The 16,474-nt window shown below is 41.6% G+C and overlaps 1 protein-coding gene across 3 annotated transcripts in view; it reads right to left on the bottom strand.

The window, feature by feature from the left end:
- Positions 1 to 957: 957 nt before the first annotated feature.
- pdgfc (platelet derived growth factor c) overlaps positions 958 to 16,474 on the bottom strand; it is a 263,449-nt gene continuing 247,932 nt past the window's right edge. For all 3 annotated transcript variants that reach the window (XM_055645730.1, XM_055645722.1, XM_055645735.1), the window contains 2 exons: positions 4,673 to 4,887; positions 958 to 2,672 (listed from right to left, as the gene is read on the bottom strand). In XM_055645730.1, the coding sequence (XP_055501705.1) occupies positions 2,556 to 2,672; positions 4,673 to 4,887 (332 nt within the window). In that variant the 3' untranslated portion in view covers positions 958 to 2,555. The remainder of the gene's footprint in view (positions 2,673 to 4,672; positions 4,888 to 16,474) is intronic.

Consider the following 16,474-nt stretch of genomic DNA (forward strand, 5'->3'; position numbering starts at 1 on the left):
TTGTAATGTTCCTTCTACGACCCCATGGCTTTTCTCCAGGATCTCTAGTTTGTTCCCACATGCCAAAGATGTAAGGATTTTAGGTTAATTTGGCAAGGGTAAAAAAATGTAAATTGTCCCTCATGAGTAGGCTAGTGCTGGTGTACAGGAATCGCTGGTTGGTGTGGACTCAGTGGACCAAAGAGACTGTTTCCGTGTTATGTCTCCAAACTAAACCAAACTAAACTAAATGTTGTGACCAGCTAATATGATAACGATGAGATGTGAGGGCCCTCTAGAACTCCTAACATTAAAGGCAACAAGCTCATATCTTGCAGACCCTGATGGCATTCTCCATTGACATCCGGTGCCTCTGTAGCTTTCCCAGATAGTATCAAGGCTGTGTAGCTTTCCCAGACAGGGATCTTTGGGAGGGGCAGTGGGGGATGGGGGGGGGGTAGTTGAGGTACCAAGGAAGGAGAAAATAGTCTAAGTCCCCCAACTGCCAGCATCCTGTGAGTTGTGCTGGTTGGAAGGTTGGGGAGAGGGAGCGATCAATGTTATTATATGAACTCCCCATTTAACTTGACATTGACCGTGAAGAATATTATACATTTCCTGCAGAACTCCAGGTTTATTTGGGGGAACGAGAGTGTCAGATGAGCGCAATCAATCACCCCCTCTACATTTGGAGGCCAGCAACCCTTTGCACATTCAGCATAGCAGATGTTATTTATCAACATTAGTTTTAACTGCACTTTTCATTCATATAACACTTTACAAAATCAAGTATATAGCGCAAAAGAATTTCTAGAGCCGTTTGATGATTTTTTTAAAGCCTTTGGACGGGTTTCAGTATCACAATCACAAAACTTGTATCTATAGTGCTTCAGGAACTCTAGTTCAACAATTTATGACTCCAAAAGACATTGTTAGCTATACATTTTACAAAGATTCACTGCAAAACAAGTTTCTCAATTTGAATTGTTTTAATAAGTTCCTTGGATAGATTTTACAAGAGTTGTTGATGTTCCAAATAAAATCTAATGTCCATCTTTTCTTCTTTATTTGACGGAAGCACAGATAGTTTTGCCCACTTTGTTCCTTAAGAGAGACTGGGTTTTGCATTTCAAATGAAAATTAAGGTCATTACAGCGCTATATACAGAATAAATATGCAGATAATTGATTATTCCGTGGCCAAGAATCAAGAATAACATACAGAAATATTTGTAACTTTTACAATTCTAGTTTCTGCTACATTAGCTGATACGCGTGAGTTTTTAACATTTAAGTTAAAATTAAATAAATATCACTGTGTGACAAGTTCAGGTGATTCAATTTTGTTTTGTTCTTAATTGAATGCTATAGAATTGTTGAGCATGGGTTTTTAATTGAAAAATGAGTCCAATTTCCTAGGCAACTGATTTTGTTGTCTTGTATTGAACTTTATATGAATCCAATTATTCTGGTTAAATGATCATCATTTATCAGCTTGGTTAGTAACTGACTGACACCAAGTGAAAATATGTCAACTGTAGGTCAGCATATTTTCTCACTATTTTGCCTTTGCAATGAAGACAAGTAAAATTGGATTGAACTAAAATACAGCTACAATTATTTTTTGGACAAAATCAACAACTGAGTAGCAGTTCTGGTTAAAATGATCTTTGGAATAGTAGCTTCCATATACAGCACCAACCTGAACAGTGCAATGATATGGCTGTGCTTTTAACCACATCTACCCATTTCCCTTTTTTGCAAAGTACTGTAAATCATGAGAATCCAAAAAGCTAAAGTCTTAAATAAGTTTGGTACAAAATAGATACATTCAATGTGATATAAAAAGAAGCTTAAGCCACATTAGCCTAAATGAGAAGACTTTTTAAAATGTACACAGTTTCAGCCAATTCCATCAGAAAAGTCCATCAAAGTAAGTCCTCAATCTCATCAAATTCTGTATTTCCCAATGCATTCCTCACTGGGATACACATGATAGGACTTTGTGTCTGAAGTCATAGAGGGACAGTTCTCTTTACAAATTGTACGTGGAAGAGAAGTTTAATGCTCAGAGAACATGATGTCACTTGAGGATGAAACGGCACGAAACAAGTAGAGTTTCTTGGAGTTTTCAGCAACATTTCTCGGAGTATTGTAACTCACAAAGTTAATGAAGTAAACAATAAGCGACTCCAGATGAGCTGTTTTACCTGAAAATATTTTCTGAACTTTTACTGGATTCAGAACTGGAACAGTGAACTAATTACATTTTTATCTTTCCAAAGGCGAAAGAGAGAAAAGGAACCTGATGTGCAATGCAAGAGCCATTTTCTTTGCTGTCATCCAGCAATTCAATCTTCATTTGGTTGCCGGACTTTTCCCCTGTATAAATATTTTGCAGTTCCATTCATAAGCAGGAGAACTGATTTTACCCAAGATCCATTAACAAGCTAGGAAGTGGAAAAATCCCAAAAAACTGAGATGACTGTGATTTCTAAGAAAGATAACGCACAAAGGGCCCCATTGCTCTAAGGTTTAATTCTCTGTAAGGTAAATGCTTTTAAAGACCAAACGGATTTAACCTCCTGTTGTTCCTTTGCATGCACAGCCACATTCTTCATGGTGCTCCAATCCAACGTCTGCAAGAGATTTCTGTAGTGGTTTCCCAGGGCTCCTGTATCGTAGCTGCAGAACCTGAAAGAGTTATGGACCATTAGATTAAATCTCTGCGTAGGATGAAGGGACTTTACTTTACTTATGATTAAATTTTATTAGATACCTTATAAATCTTCCTATTCCAGCATACCAATACAAACTGAAAGTGACACCCAGATTATACATCTGTTCATTAAAATTACTTACTTACTAAGAGAATACTGCTCCAAAAAAAACATTTAAAGTGATTTTCATTTTTTTTTAAAGTGATCTTGGAATTAGTGCAACATTGGCTATCTTCTCTTCTGGTCATCTGGAAACTCAATTAACCTGATTTGCCAATGAAATGTGTTGCACCCTGAGGCTCTGACACCTCGTAGGCTACAGGAATTAATGTTCACAGTAAAAATGCAGTAAAAACAAATAAAAATATGTTAAGTGTAATGGAGATGCAGCAGTTCTCAGTATTCGCATTATATAAGTAAAGAGATTTTAAAGTGTTAAATAGAAATGCATCACTGTTTATACAGCTGATGCTCTCAACTGGACATCACACACTTGTCACATAAGCCCATTATATTATAATTAGTCAGACAAGTAATTGAAAACTTGATTTCATTGGAAAATTGCTCACTAGTTAATTTCTCTGTATCTTTGTTGATTTCCATCACACCTACTTCTTGTATGGGATACACTGGTCAACAAATCAATGCCCAACAGCCTTGGAACAGGGATACTGATTTTACATCCTTGCCTCAATGTTTCAGCAAACTCTTCTCTACTTCCCTTCGGCAATGTGTGATTCTTTTCTTCTGCTTCTCTTTTCTTAACCTCTTCCAATCACCTTATCCCCAGTTCATAAAATCATGTGATAGGAGCAGAACTAGGCCATTCAGCCCATCACGTTTACTCCGCCATTCAATCATGGCAGATCTATCACTCACTCCCAACGTTATTCTCCTGCCTTCTCCCCATCACCCCTGACACCCATACTAATCAAGAATCCATCTATCTATGTCTTAAAAATATCCATTGACTTGGCCTCCACAGCCTTCTGTGGCAAAGAATTCAACAGATACACCACCCTCTGACAAAATAAATTCCTCCTCATCTCCTTCCTAAAGGAATATCTTTTAATTCTGAGGTTATGACTTTTAGTCCTAGACTCTCGCACCAGTGGAAACATCCTCTCCACATCTACTCTGTCCAAGCCTTTCACTATTTAGTACGTTTCAATGAGGTCCCCCGCTCATTCTTCTAAACTCCAGCGAGTATAGACCCAGTGTCTAAAAACGCTTATCATATGTTCCCTTCTCTAATTATGATTTATTCTCTCTCTCTGTTAATTTGGTAAGAATATTTGGACCACCATCCCCTCCCCTTGCACCGCCCTCCCCTCCCCGCAACCATACTTGACTTGAAAAAGGTATTTGATCTTAAATTCCTCTCTCAAATGATTAATGAAATAAATATTCAATGTGTGTTTTGCACCATTTGGACAATTATTTCACTGCAGCATTATATTTACTTTTAATTAGTTATTTATATTTAGAGCATACGATGTTGAGTTATTTGGATAAGCAGGTCATGCAGGTTAAGCAGGGGACAAAAATAATTCTACTTTTATGGATAGGATTTATGAAACTGCTGCAATATTGATCGATCTATTATAAATTTGTTGAATTTCAAAGGACAAGACCTTCTTGTATGTCTTTGTGCTGAAACTGTAACTTCTGAAGTATAGAAATCTGCATCGTTGTCATGTGTAGGAAGATGCTGGTTTAAACCGAAGATAGACACAAAAAGCTGGAGTAGCTCAGTGGGACAGGCAGCATCTCTGGAGCCAAGGGTCTCGACCTGAAACGTCACCCATTCCTTCTCTCCAGAGATGTTGCCTGTCCCGCTGAGTTACTCCAGCCTTTTGCCTGCATCTTTGTCATGTTTCCTCGTAAAGTTCAAAACCGCCTTATTGAACAGCTGCAGTGCAATTTTATTACACTAAAGCATTTATTTGAAAATAATCATCGAACCCGTCATACCTCATGGTATTTTTTTGATACTTTAATGGGGGCACACTGACAATCGTGGCAACCGAGTGAGCAGCAAGCACAGTTGCCTCCACAGCGCTTCACCAGTAGACAGCCCGGCCAGTAGATAGTATCAGTCCGCTTCAGTTCCTCTCGCAGAGATACCGATGTGTTACGTGGCGTGCAGCTGTACAGTCTCACCTCCTCTTTCAGCAAGTTCAGATCCACTGCAATCATAAGAATGAGGAAAATTATATTAATTCCCTGTGGAATATTGAAGATTATAATGGTTTGGCACATTAAGTGCCCGGTTCATCCGTGGAAATACCAAAATTCCAACTACATGCTATACCTCTATTATTTACTTGGTTCACCACATTATATAAAAGTAAAATACAGCAGATGTGGGAAATCTGAAATAAAACAGAAACGTTTTGAAGTGCGTCGCTGCCTGATCTGTAAAATGTATCCAATATTTTCTGTTTTCTTACTGCATCTCATTTTATGCTGCACTTTGATTAATGCTGGGGAAAGGAATAAGATGATATGTTGATAGAAAGGATCGAAAGCTGCAGGAGAATAAATGGAGATATTACGTTATCTGAATATTTGTTCCTATGCTATAAATTCTATGTAAAAGTATTAAAATAAAGTTCAGGTCCTTTTGGACAATCTACCGTCAGCATATTAAGGAAGTTTCAAATCATATTTTCTGAAATTGTTCTGTTCAGATTAACAACTTATATACATTAAATTAACAACTAAAGGGCCTGTCCCACAAGCATGCGACTCCATGCGGCAAGCGCGACCTAAAGGGCCGGTCCCCACCAGCATGCGCCTGCATGAGGCAAGCGCGACCAAACCAGAAACGCGCGGAACTCGAGTGAATGACATGAAGTTCGAGCGAAGTCCGCAGGACGTTTGGGCATGACGTACGGCGTCGAGGCGGCTGTGGGCCGGCAGGCTGTTCCCGCGCAGAATTTTTGAACACGGTCAGTTTTTCGGAGCCCCGCGCGATGTCGGGACCAGCTCCACACAACTCCATACGGCTCCGGCGATCGAAGTGGGACCGGCCCAGCGAGGCCGTACGGCTCAAGCGACCACGTTAGGTCGCTCTTGCCGCATGGAGTCGCATGCTGGTGGGACCGGCCCTTTAGGTCGCTCTTGCCGCATGGAGTCGCATGCCCGTGGGACAGGCCCTTAAGAGTACTCCATTTGTATTAGTTACTAAACAATTCATTAATCAGCATTTTTTAAAAACATGATTTGAAATGTCATTTAAAATCTGAATCCATTTCATTTAAAGTCCACTTTTCATGAAGAAAACTTATTTATGACCAGTCATCTATTGAAAAAGTGGACATTTGTAATCAGGAACTTTGTTTTGCGTGTTATGAGTTCATCATGACATGTTAATAGGCCGACAAATTGTTTGTTAATTTAAAGCAGTGAAAGGCAAAGTGAATCTTTATCAATTTTGAGGCCCAAGATCAAAGGTCAGGAGATGCACATAGCAGACCCAATCGATATAAATAATGAGAGAATGCTTGGAAATACAAGGGAAATGAATTAAGGGAAGACCCACTTAGAAGACAGCAGTTGCTTCAGATTCATGCTGGGGAAATAGGTGAGGTCTTATCCCCTTTCACAAACATATGAACAGGCTGTGCTGTTCAGTGAAGATCAACTTCATTGTAAGTAGCCTGCCTTGAATATACAAATCATTTGACTCCAATAACATGTCAAACACTATATGTTCGACCCGAGTCTTTGATCATTTCTTTCCCTCTGTAGATGCTGCTTGACCTGCTGTGTTCCTTCAGCAGTTTGTTTTTTTGCATCAGATTCCAACAGCTGCAGTCTCTTGTGTTTCCAACTCCATATGCTGTTTGATCTCACTGTGCATGCTTGGTGGTCACCATGTGTTGTAGTATGGAGACTTGGGTCGACTTTGTTAAAGTGTGCTATCTATACACAAAAGCTCATCTGCATTGGTTTAGTGCACAGATTTGAGAGAAATGTTTGCCCTTATATAAGAAATATGTCATTGTAAAGTTTAAAAAAGTGCTTTTTTATATCAAAAATATTATTGCATTATGTGATCTTAAACATTTATGATCTAGCAGCTGTCATTACTTGTTTAACTGATAGTTGACTAAGTGGAGGCATTTGAAAGTTTTCACATGTCATTTTGTCTGAGGTAAATATATTACTATGAACTTTGATGAAATTTATTACTTGATAATCAAGGTTTAATGTGTAGAAGGGAAACTTTATATAAATCTTAGAGGAATTCAGGTCATGAGCTGGAGCTGTAGCTTTTGAGAATAAACAATTCAGTTTTTTGTCGATGAAGAGGAGGCAACATTAAGGGACAATGAAGTCAATGCATTTGATGTAATCTACTGAGATTTTTTTGATAGTTAAAGGTTTTTGATAATCAAAGATGTAAAATGTAGGCTCCAAGAAGCTGTGGAAAAATTGGATCTAATATTGATTGATGATATGAAGCAATGGTTAATAGGTGTTTTAACGACATGAAGTTTGTTACCTGTGGACATACAGTACTCCGTCTCTTGCTTTCTATTTTATATGTATAAAGAATGTAGATCTCAATATTAAAGGTAAAGCAATAAATGGCAAGGTCACTTATCATGAGGAAGAAATATCTTCACTACAGATTACAATTGTCTGGTTAATTGGTCACAGAATAAGAAGAGCAAGACCTCTCTGATGGTTAGCAGGAAACTATGAGGAACTGCAAAGAATTGCTGCAACCACTGGAATTGCTGCAACCAATAGCCCCTCTGGTATTCATCAATATGACCATGATCTTCAGAGAGAGTGGAGCCCTCATGAGAGCAGAGTCAAAGATCTCTCTGCAGTGTTTCATGACATCTTGAAAAACATGATCCTGGAATGTATTGCACATCAGAGAGGTGTGAGGAGGAACTCTGTGGCAGTAGTTTATTTGTACTTGGGCATGCCTTTGCAATACACTGTTCATGCCCCAGAATGACCATACAGACAGCTCTGGTAAATACTGCCAATGGTGCCACCCACAGATTGAATATCTCAGCAGGTAAGCACTACGGAAAACAGTCACTCTTAACTTAAGTGCAACTTAAGGACTTTGGAAAATATTTGAGCAGCCTGTACTAAGTTATGAATCTGCCCCATTAAATCTCCCAATGTCAGCAGACTATCCATTTAAATTGCAATAAATGCCACAGAATGGTATGATGGGTTCCTAATGGTATTGTGATTGTTTAGTTTAGTTTAGTTTAGAGATAAAGTGCGGAAACGGGCCCTTCCGCCCACAGAGTTCGCACCGACCAGCGATCCCTGCACACTAACACTATCCTACACACACTAGGGACAATTTGCATTTATACCAAGCCAAACCTGTATGTCTTTGGAGTGTGGGAGGAAACTGTATATCTCGGAGAAAACCTATGCAGATCATGGGGAGAACATACAAACTCCGTACAGACAGCACCGGTAGTCAGGATTGATCCCGGGTCTCAGGCGTTGCATTCACTGTAAGGCAGAAACTCTACCGCTGCGCCACCGTGCCGCTCAGTAAAAAATATAGCTCCATAAAGTTTCAAATTAAACTGTCGTGTACTCCTAATTCCCGATCTCTGGACCAATGACTCAGTAGAACTGTGCTCATGTCTGATCTCTCTGCGTGAATCAGTTCTACTCCTAATGTTAACTGCTGTATGTATAAATCCGTGTATGTATTGTTGATTACCTATGACGAAAGGTAAAAAATCAATCACAATCTTATTGAATGGCTGAGCATGCACAATGGGCCGAATGGCCAAATCTTGCTTCTTATGTTTTAGTGTCTGGTTCCAATTTTAGACAATGGTTCCTTCTTTTAGACTGCTCAAGCAGCATAAATATTTATCTATATCTATCCTATCAGTTCCCCTTGAAAACATAAACCAAATCAACCATCAGACCTTTTGGGAATACAATGCAAAAACAGTAATCACACTCCTTGCAAATTAATTCTTGGAGTTCTAGTATTATTTTGATAAATCTATGGTGCATTCCATTCAAGGTCAGTAATCTAGAAATTAGATTAATTAGTGCCTGCTTTTTTTAATGAGCAAATGGTGCATAAAATTGATTTAACCTGGGAAGATTGAAGAACAATCATTCCCAGGTGACCCTGCAACAATTGGGAAATCTGGCATTGTTCTTAATCAATTGCACACCAAATTACTTTGTAAATCATACACTTCATGGTCTCTTTTTACCGACACAAATTGGAACTTTTGGGTGCAACCGATGGTCTTTACTGGACACGAACAATTAATTAGGAGCACCTAATTAATTAGATGTCAAGGGTTATGGGGAGAAGGCAGGCGAATGGGGTTAGGAGGGAGAGATAGATCAGCCATGATTGAATGGTGGAGTAGACTTGATGTCCCGAATTGCCTATTTCTGCTCCCATCACTTATGTCCTTGTGACCGTAAGGTATGTCTTGTACGCTGGATCTCGGTGTCTGCTCATCACTGCTTGCTCCATCATTGTTTAATTGTAGCTTTCTTATGCAATTCGCCTCAGAGTGCCTGTTGCAGTCTCTGGCTTATTGCTCACCGCACACTTGCAGTGGCAAGAAGCCACTCACAGTGCAAGAGTTGATCATGACAGACAATCCTGTCGGGGGGTACCCACACCGACAGCAGCTCAAAGTGACTTCCATGACTGCCTTTTTCTGCAGCTGCTTTATGTTGGCCCCGGAAGAATGCCTTTAAGGCCTATCTTTCCAAAGGCGCCACAAAGACATGAAAGTTGGGACTTTTTCCTGTAGCTCCCATTGGAAATAAGTCAGATCTCATTCTCATGTTAGCTTGTTGGCCAATTTCACATTTTGTGGGTGGATCCAATTTGACAGTGGAGCTGCAGGTGGGGTCCCACATAGAAAATTGTGATGTAGGTCGAAATAGATGAAATACAGCACTGTGGAGGTGTGTGATTTTGTGCTAAAGTGGGAACTATGGTCTTCCTCGGGGAAGCAGAAAACCCCCAACTGCACCATAACTGATGCACATATATCACAAATTAACATCAAAACCTGAAGGACACTCCCCATGTCAACCTTAGAAGAAACTGCGTAAAAGGCTGCCTCTGTGTGGGTAGCCAAACTCCCAACCGACTGGCTTCCCACACCATTGAAATATGTGGATGATTAATGAGAGAGAGATTGCACCAAGCACCTCTGAAATATATGATATAAACCATCAGTCATGAGGAATGACGGGGTTTCAAAAATACCCTTGGCATTAACGCTGCCAGACGCAATGTATACGACATCAGTGTCAGAATGACATGCTTTAATTGCCGGCTCAGTGACAATCCCGGGGCGATATGCTCCCAGCTTTTCATGTCTGTTCAATCAAGGATTTAAAAATACCCCAATAGCTCTAAACTATATCAGAATGAGAGACAACATGCAGTGTATGACTTGTGGTGTCAGTAGGTGTAGAACTGACTCTGAGATCAGCCAGAAGAAGGGTCACGACCCAAAATGTTTTCTGTCCATTTCCTCTACAGATGCAGCTTTGACTAAATTGCTAAGTTATTCCAACATTTGTGTTTTGATGATAAAGAGTTAATTGTGCTTTTGTTGTGACCACTGCCCAGTCCATCACCGGCTTTGTGAGTCCATCACCGGCTTTGACCTCCCCACCGTCGAAGGGATCTATCGCAGTCGCTGCCTCAAAATGGCCGCCAAAATCATCAAGGACCCACAAAATCCTGGCCACACACTCATTTGGCCATTGCCATCAGGAAGACGGTACAGGAGCCTGAAAACTGTAACGTCCAGGTTCAGGAACAGCTTCTTCCCTACAGCCATCAGGCTATTAAACACAACAACGAATAAACTCTGAGCTCTGAACTGCAAAAGACTAGATTATTGAACTATGTTTTTTATTGAACATTTTCTTCTTTTTTTCTCTTCCCCCATTATGTACTTGTTTACATATTCACCCATTCTGTGTGCTGCAGCTAGTAAGAATTTCATTGTCCCATCCGGGACATATGACAATAAAACGCTCTTGACTCTTGTCTCATGACTTGGTGAATGGCCTTGAACCAATTTTACAATGCATATAATTTCACCAGGAAATTAATGGTAACTAGGATTAGATTATTATTTTATCCATAATTTACAATCCATTTCATAGGCCATCCTTTCCGAGATGTGATGCCCAAAACCAGTCACAAAGTGCCAGGTATGATTCAACCGGGACTGTATCTGGAAGTGGCATTATTCCTATCCACTGGCACTTCAGTCCTTAAGATACAAAGAGCAGAGTTCCAAAACCTTTGTTTATTTTTTGCTCATCTCCATGTGATTTTCAATAATTTATGTGGATGTGCTCTTCCATGTTTTTGAAAATATATCACTTTTCATTTTTAACTGCATCTTTATATTTTTCTACATTGGGGTCTGTTTAACAGTTTGGTTTCTTTTTCACTAAATGATTTTCATCCACATTACACATCTTTTTGTCATCATCATATAACCATATAACAATTACAGCACGGAAACAGGCCAACTTTGCCCTTCTCGTCCATGCTGAACAACCTTTTTTCCCTTAGTCCCACCTGCCTGCACTCATACCATAACCCTCCATTCCCTTCTCATCCATATGCCTATCCAATTTATTTTTTAAATGATACCAATGAACCTGCCTCCACCACTTCCACTGGAAGCTCATTCCACACTGCTACCACTCTCTGAGTAAAGAAGTTCCCCCTCATATTACACCTAAACTTCTGTCCCTTAATTCTGAAGTCATGTCCTCTTGTTTGAATCTTCCCTATTCTCAAAGGGAAAAGCTTGTCCACAACAACTCTGTCTATCCCTCTCATCATTTTAAAGACCTATATCAAGTCCCCCCTTAACCTTCTGCGCTCCAGAGAATAAAGACCTAACTTATTCAACCTATCTCTGTAACTTAGTTGTTGAAACCCAGGCATTCTAGTAAATCTCCTCTGTACTCTCTCTATTTTGTTGACATCCTTCCTATCATTGGGCAACCAAAATTGTACACCATACTCCAGATTTGGTCTCACCAATGCCTTGTACAATTTTAACATTACATCCCAGCTTCTATACTCAATGCTCTGATTTATAAAGGCTAGCATATCAAAAGCTTTCTTTACCACCCTATCTATATGAGATTCCACCTTCAAGGAACTATGCACGGTTATACCCAGATCCCTCTGTTCAACTGTATTCTTCAATTCCTTACCATTTACCATGTACGTCCTATTTTGATTTGTCCTGCCAAGATGTAGCACCTCACATTTATCAGCATTAAACTCCATCTGCCATCTTTCAGCCCATTTTTCCAAATGGCCTAAATCACTCTGTAGACTTTGGAAATCCTCTTCATTATCCACAACACCCCCTATCTTGGTATCATCTGCATACTTACTAATCCAATTTACCACACCTTCATCCAGATCATTGATGTACATGACAAACAACAAAGGACCCAACACAGATCCCTGAGGCACCCCACTAGTCACCTGCCTCCAACCCGATAAACAGCCATCCACCATTACCCTCTGGCTTCTCCCATTCAGCCACTGTTGAATCCATCTTGCTATTCCTGCATTTATACCCAACAGTTGAACCTTCTTAACCAACCTTCCATGAGGAACCTTGTCAAAGGCCTTACTAAAGTCCATATAGACAACATCCACTGCTTTACCCTCGTCAATTTCCCTAGTAACCTCTTCAAAAAATTCAAGAAAATTAGTCAAACATGACCTTCCAGGCACAAATCCATGTTGACTGTTCCTAATCAGACCCTGTTTATCCAGATGCTTATATATATTATCTCTAAGTATCTTTTCCATTAATTTGCCCACCACTGAAGTCAAAGTAGGACACGTTTTTTTAACGGCTTTATCTAACATCCACTCTTGCCTCATTTTCATTTAAAATCATGCCACTTTTCTATGCTGCAGGACCCACCTTGCTCTTGATAATATAATTTATTGTTCCCTTCCAAAGTTATTTTCATTAAAATGTTGTCCAGTTTATTGTGGATATTTGCTGTCTTTTTGCGAGGAAGCCAGCCGTATCTAGAGTCTAAAGGGCCTGTCCCACTTAGGTGACTTTTAGGCGAGTGCAGATGATCATTACATGATCGCCACATGGTAGCCACATGTTCACTGGTGGTCTCTGGTGAGTCTCCTGCATGGTCGAGAGAAGTTCCCACATTCTGGGAACTAGTCGCGGCCTCAGTATGGTCGCCGCAAATTCTTCAACATGTTGAAAATTTTTCTGACACCAGAAATTGTTCACCATGGAGATAATCGATAATCCTGTAGTTGTAGGTGCAGTTGTAGTGGGGTCGCCATGTAGTTGTAGGTAGTTGAGTGTCGTAGGTAGTTTTAGTTAATCGCCTTTGCTGACCGGTCTTTTTCATTGGGCATTGGGGAAAAAAAAGTAAGCAGGAGTTTTCAGAACCAAGGAAAACCGACCGGTAATGTTAAATGCATTTCCACAACAACTCTGACCCCAGGCGCATGTGGCAAGGAATCAAATCCCTTGCCGATTATCAGAAAGTTAACACCCCTCCCCCAGACAACGACACCCTGCCTGATGAGCTAAACCACTTCTATGCTCGCTTTGACCGAGACAACAAAACCCCAGCCATTAAAGTTGCTCCACCCCCGAATGAACAACCTCTCAGCCTCTCCACCTCTGCTGTACAAGATGCACTGAGCAAGGTGAATGAGCGCAAAGCTGCCGGCCCCGATGGCATCCCTGGCCGGGTGCTTCGGGCATGTGCTGGACAACTATCCCCAGTCCTCGCCGACATTTTCAATCTCTCACTGGCCCAGGGTGTTGTCCCCACTCGCCTCAAGACATCAACCATCGTGCCAGTGCCCAAACAGTCAGCTACAGGGAGTCTCAACGATTTCCGCCCAGTGGCACTCACCCCTGTCATTGCAAAGTGCTTTGAGCGGCTGATCTTGGCTCACCTCAAAGCCTGCCTCCCCCCCACACTGGACCCCCATCAGTTTGCCTACCGGACCAACAGGTCTACAGAGGACGCCATATCGGCGGCCCTACACTCTGCCCTGACCCACCTGGACTACAACAACTCCTCCATCAGGCTGCTGTTCATTGATTTCAGCTCTGCCTTTAACACCGTCATCCCAGCCAGCTTGATCACCAAACTCAGTGGACTTGGCATCTCCACCTCCCTCTGCAACTGGACATTGGACTTCCTCACTAACAGACCACAGTCTGTTAGGGTCAATAACCTCACCTCCTCCACTATAACACTGAACACCGGAGTGCCACAGGGCTGTGTGCTCAGCCCTCTCCTCTACTCCCTCTTCACCCACGACTGCATCCCAAAGTACGGATCCAGCGCCATTATTAAGTTTGCTGACGATACCACGGTAGTAGGACTGATCAGCGACAACGATGAGTCAGCCTACAGGGATGAGATCCAGCACCTGACCACCTGGTGTGCCGACAATAACCTCATCCTCAACTCCAAAAAGACGAAGGGGATTATTGTCGACTTCAGGCAGACCAGAGGAGGCAGTCATACCGCCATCCATATCAACCGGACTGAGGTGGAGCGCGTCTCCAGCTATAAATTCCTCGGAGTGCATATCTCGGAGGACTTGTCCTGGTCCCTCAACACCTCCAAGCTGATCAAAAAGGCACAGCAGCGCCTTTACTTCCTTAGGAGGCTCAAGAAAGCCCACCTGTCCCCCCAGATCCTGACCAACTTTTACCGCTGTACCATAGAGAGTATCCTGACCACCTGCTTCACGGTATGGTACAGCAGCTGCACTGCTGCGGACAGGAAAGCACTACAACGGGTGTTGTGAAAATCGCGCAGCACATCATCGGTGCCCCGCTCCCTGCCATGGATGCCCTCCACCGAAAACGGTGTCTGAGACGGGCTGGGAAGATCATCAAAGACCCCTCACACCCCAACCATGGACTGTTTGCCCTCCTCCCATCAGGGAGGCGGTACAGGAGCCTCAGGTCACGTACCAGCAGGATGAGGAAAAGCTTCTATAACAACACAATCACACTGCTGAACTCGGAGTCCCGACGATAGACTTCTCTGGTCCCTCCGTCCCCCTTTGTTTAATCATTCTGTATTTCCTGATTATTCTGTATCTTCTCTCTTTCTATTTTTTTTTTCTTGTTTTTTCTCTTTATGTACAACTACTACGGACTGACGCAAAACTGCATTTCGTTGTACTGATACTTGTATTTTGTGCGATGACATTAAAGTTGAATTGAATTGAATTGAATTGAATGTCTGCCGAACTTCACAGCTGTGTATCTCTGGCTTATTAAAAGTTGTCTGGCTTCTTAAAAGTTGTCTCCACTCCTTCTTCCCCCTGCTCCCCCCCTCCCCCCTCCCTCCACCTCTCCTCTTTTAAAGGACTTACCGTACACTGTGCTAGCCTTCTTAATTACAGCACCATCGTGGTGTGTGTCTGTATCACCTTGGCTTTGCACTGTGTAAATTTCAGACAGCGCTCCCCCTCTTGCCCTGGCCCCCACCTTTGCTATGTGTTTCTGTGTGTTTTCCACTCTGACAGAACCCGGTTCCAGTTCCCAGTTTTTCAGGCAACTGCCGGCAACTTGACAGTCGCCGGCAGCCCGCTGAAACATCACCTAAGTGGGACAGGCCCATTAGATATTCCTTTGAATGCTATTATATAAATGTTCACTTCTTGTTTGGCAGTAAATTAAACTTGCATCATTACAAACTATTAAATCAAGTACGGACAGTGTTTTATTAATTCTGGGCCATTTGATTACAGAAAATTATTCTAAAATAATCAAAAACAACCACATTTTTGACATGTTTATTTAGATCTCTGAAACTGAAAGCTCCCAAATCTTAAGAGCATTTTGATTTTCCTAGATGCGAGTCCAATTCCTGCAGTTAAGCAAACTGCTATACCACAACTGCTGTCACAGATGGATGGGAATAAGTATTGTCATCTAGATAGTGGGAAATAACCATGGTTATATCAGTCCAACAGGCAATGTCTGGATCTGGCACCTCAGATCAGCTGTCCAAAAAAACTTGAATATCCCATTTTCTGGTGCATTACATCTCATCCAGCTCATCTGCCATTCCTTGATCACGTGATCTTCCACTCCAAGGTCCCCTAACTCAAAAGAGCCTATCCACCTAATCAAAATGCTTAGGAAGGAATTGCAGATGCTGGTTTAAACCAAAGATAGACACAAAAAGCTGGAGTAACTCAGCGGGAGAGGCAGCATCTCTGGAGAAAAGGAATGGATGATGTTTCGGGTCGAAGGGTCTCGAACTGAAACATCACCCATTCCTTTCCACCAGAGATGGTGCCTGTCCCGCTGAGTTACTATGGCTTTTTGTGTCTAACCAAAATGCTTGCCTCTTTGGCATTAACCCATACAGAACCATCCAATACCACACCCTTAATGCAATATTCTTGTCAGCCCAACCAAGGGTTATCAAAAAGTTCAGGAGGATATTGATCAGCCGAGCAAGTGGGCTGAAGAATGGTTATGAAGTTTAATGCAGATAAGTGTGAGGTGTTGCATTTTTGGAAGTCAAACTAGGGCAGGACCTTCACTGTGAATGATAGAACTCTGGGGAGTGTTGTAGAGCAAAGGGAAGTAGGTATGAATGTACAAGTTTCCCAAAAATGGGCTTCACAGGTAGGTAGGGGGTGAAGAAGTCTTTTGGTACAATGGGGTTCATCAGTCTAGCTAATGGGTATAGAAGTTGCGATGT

Source organism: Leucoraja erinacea, chromosome 1 (assembly GCF_028641065.1).
Source record: "Leucoraja erinacea ecotype New England chromosome 1, Leri_hhj_1, whole genome shotgun sequence".
In the NCBI taxonomy this organism is placed as follows: domain Eukaryota; kingdom Metazoa; phylum Chordata; class Chondrichthyes; order Rajiformes; family Rajidae; genus Leucoraja; species Leucoraja erinaceus.